The sequence below is a fragment of the Eimeria mitis genome, genomic scaffold, assembly GCF_000499745.2.
Source record: "Eimeria mitis Houghton genomic scaffold, Emh_scaff3107, whole genome shotgun sequence".
NCBI classification, from domain to species: domain Eukaryota; phylum Apicomplexa; class Conoidasida; order Eucoccidiorida; family Eimeriidae; genus Eimeria; species Eimeria mitis.
In genome coordinates this window covers 1-1,125 of record NW_013571451.1, presented here as the reverse complement: position 1 = coordinate 1,125, position 1,125 = coordinate 1, and the positions used below count along the sequence as shown (strand labels likewise).

General features: G+C 54.0%; 1 protein-coding gene across 1 annotated transcript; it reads right to left on the bottom strand.

Moving 5' to 3' along the window:
• Positions 1–594: 594 nt before the first annotated feature.
• EMH_0062250 (peroxidoxin 2, putative) lies at positions 595–1,070 on the bottom strand (the record flags this gene model as incomplete). Its single annotated transcript, XM_013498014.1, has 2 exons — positions 595–771; positions 870–1,070. The coding sequence occupies 2 exons, from the start codon at positions 1,068–1,070 to the stop codon at positions 595–597; spliced, it is 378 nt and encodes a 125-aa protein (XP_013353468.1).
• Between the last annotated feature and the right edge of the window lie 55 nt (positions 1,071–1,125).

Below are 1,125 nucleotides of genomic sequence, written 5' to 3'. Positions count from 1 at the left end.
AACATACCCGACAACTATGGAAATCTGAGCGAACGTCTTTGGCCGCAGCATGCGTCTTAGCAACCGTATGGGAGTGCAACAAGCTTGCAAGTCCCACGGTAGCGCGGAGGCCCTTGCTGCTCCGCTCTCGAGCATACATTTATACCACAGTAAGCGCACTACTTGCCAAACCAGCCTCTGAGATGATATTCACACCGAAGAACGGCTTGCTCAAGGGATGGGGCGCGTGACGGTGGCATGCAGATTGAGAAGAGATTGACCGCGTGAGACCTAGCTTGAAGATCACATCTGCTTACGAATGCAGCCAATTCTGATTACAAAGCAGCAAGGCCAGCTGAGCATCGCATGCATATTTCTTAGTGGCGCCAGCAACAGACNATGTTAGAACTGCTTTGAGATCCCCCTCCGTCGCAGCTCCCGGTCGAAGAGCTAGCCGAAGCAGCATGGCAGTTCGACCATGAACTGAAAAACCTGAGGCTGGAGTTGCGCACTCGCAGTTTCTTGACAGCTCAACAGGGCAGCAAACAGGGCAGCTGCTGTCTAACCACACGCATATTTCGGTGGAAAAAGACAGAAGATGTCTGCATCGACAGCTCAGCTCCTAGGGTCAGGCGTGAGCCTCAGGTAAGCCTTGCCAGATGGCAGCTGCTGCACCTGGTGGCCCTTTGGTAGTTTGCTCTTCGCCTCCTCTTCCGACAAGGTTGGCACGACGCAGCAGGTACCTCCAGGAGTCCACTCCACAGGAGTTGCAACAGGATACTGCTCAGTAAGCTGCACCCACACCACAGAACACTACGACGAACTGCCTGATGCAGGCACCAGGACTAATAGTTGAAAGCGTGGAAGCGGCAACAAGCCTCTGGACGTACCTGCAGAGAATCAAGGACTCTGAGGATCTCCTTGAAGCTCCTGCCTGTTGTTGCCGGGTAGAGGATGGAGGCTGCCAGCTTCTTCTGCGGGCTAATGAAAAACACAGAGCGACAAGTCAGTGGCAGTCCTGCCTTGTCCTTTTCTGCTGGGTCCATTATCCCCAAAGACGCTGCCAACTTGCGCTCTGGATCGCACACCATTGGATATGGCAGCTCTCCAGTAGCTCCCCCGTAAGAGATAATGTCCTTAGCCCAC